The sequence below is a fragment of the Eurypyga helias genome, unplaced genomic scaffold (genome assembly GCF_000690775.1).
Source record: "Eurypyga helias isolate BGI_N326 unplaced genomic scaffold, ASM69077v1 scaffold33815, whole genome shotgun sequence".
Classification (NCBI taxonomy): Eukaryota; Metazoa; Chordata; class Aves; order Eurypygiformes; family Eurypygidae; genus Eurypyga; species Eurypyga helias.
Window position 1 is genome coordinate 4,840 of NW_010253969.1, and position 1,489 is coordinate 6,328.

At 61.2% G+C, this 1,489-nt stretch overlaps 1 protein-coding gene across 1 annotated transcript in view; it reads left to right on the top strand.

The window, feature by feature from the left end:
* Window positions 1-403: 403 nt before the first annotated feature.
* The window catches only part of NPTXR (neuronal pentraxin receptor), a gene marked incomplete at both ends in the record, with an annotated part of 1,888 nt that continues 802 nt past the window's right edge, over window positions 404-1,489 (top strand). The window contains 2 exons of the mRNA XM_010152843.1: window positions 404-684; window positions 843-1,092. Coding sequence (XP_010151145.1) covers window positions 404-684; window positions 843-1,092 — 531 coding nt within the window. The remainder of the gene's footprint in view (window positions 685-842; window positions 1,093-1,489) is intronic.

A 1,489-nucleotide genomic window follows, 5' to 3' on the forward strand; every position in this document is an offset into this window, starting at 1 on the left:
GCCTATGCTTATGGAGAGCTACCTGCCGGACCCGGCACGCCTGCACGCGCCCCCGCAGCCCGCTGAGCGGTGCTAAGAGGATTACAGCCCCCTTAGGTGATGTTAATGCGCCGGCCCCAGCCTCACGAGCTGCGGGGAGCTCCAAGTTCCCCTCCCCGTGGGAGGCTGCGCGTGGGAGCAGAGCCAAGGGATGACCTGAGCCACCTGGGCATCCCATCCTTGTCCTGTCTCTGAAGTCATTAAGAGCAGCCAAGCTTCGTTTCCCAGTAACGAGCTCGATAGGGGCTCTGAAGGGGGAGGGACAAAGTCAGCTGGAAGCTCTCGGAGAAGACCTTGTTGCGCATGTAGGGTTGTCTCCCTGCGGAGGTGCAGGCCGGGCATGTCCTTATTTAACCTCTTACAGTGACACCACGCTGAATTTTCTCTTCTCTCCCCAATTTCCTGGCTACCGCCAAGTGCAGCAGGAGCTGCCGGCCCGCACCAATGGCTCAGCACCCACTGCTCCGGCACTGGCCCGCGACGCCCTCCACACCAAGATGGAGCAGCTGGAGGAGCAGCTCCTCTCCAAGATCCTGACCCTGCAGAAGGAGCGCCAGGCCGCCAACACTGACCGCAGCCAGCAGCAGCACGACATCGAGAAGGAGCTGAACTCCCTCCAGAACCGGGTGACAGAGCTGGAGCACGGTGAGTCCCACCTGAGGGTGATGGAGGTGGTGTGCAGGGGTCCCGAACCTGGGGTGTGTCTCCAGGAGAGCCCCGGGCCTGGCCGCTCTCAGACTGGCCACCCTCATCCTAGCGATGGATGCTGACTCTTCTCTCTCCTCCCCATCTTCCATGCATAGGACCACCAGGATACAGCCCTCCCGATGCCTTCAAGGTGACCATCCCGGTGCAGAACAACTACATGTACGCCCGCATGAAGAAGAGCCTGCCGGAGCTCTACGCCTTCACCATCTGCATGTGGCTGAAGTCCAAGGCCTTAGCGGGGCTCGGCACCCCCTTCTCCTACTCCGTCCCAAGCCAAGCCAACGAGATAGTGCTGCTGGAGTGGGGCACCAACCCCCTGGAGCTGCTCATCAATGACAAGGTCAGTCCAGCTGGAAGGATGATGGGAGGGAAGCCCCTGCCCTCACAGAATCACAGGACAGTTTGGGTTGGAAGGGACCTTAAAGACCATCCAGTTCCAACCCCCCTGCCATGGGCAGGGACACCTCCCACTAGGGCAGGTTGCTCAAAGCCTCCTCTCCCTTGCTTCAACCCTCCTGGGAAATGATGCTCCTGGGGATACCAGGGAGGGAAGCATGGAGGAAGGGGCCTGGGATGGAGGGGGGAAGCAGGAGGATGGCTTGCCATGGCGGATTTTGAGTGGGAGCAGCAGTGCATCCAGATGTCTGTAGAGTTTGGGGTGCCGCTGCCATGGGGGCGCACCGCTTTTGCTCTGTGAGGGACTGGGGGGATGCCAGGATCCTCCGTCAGTCCCACCAAGCGC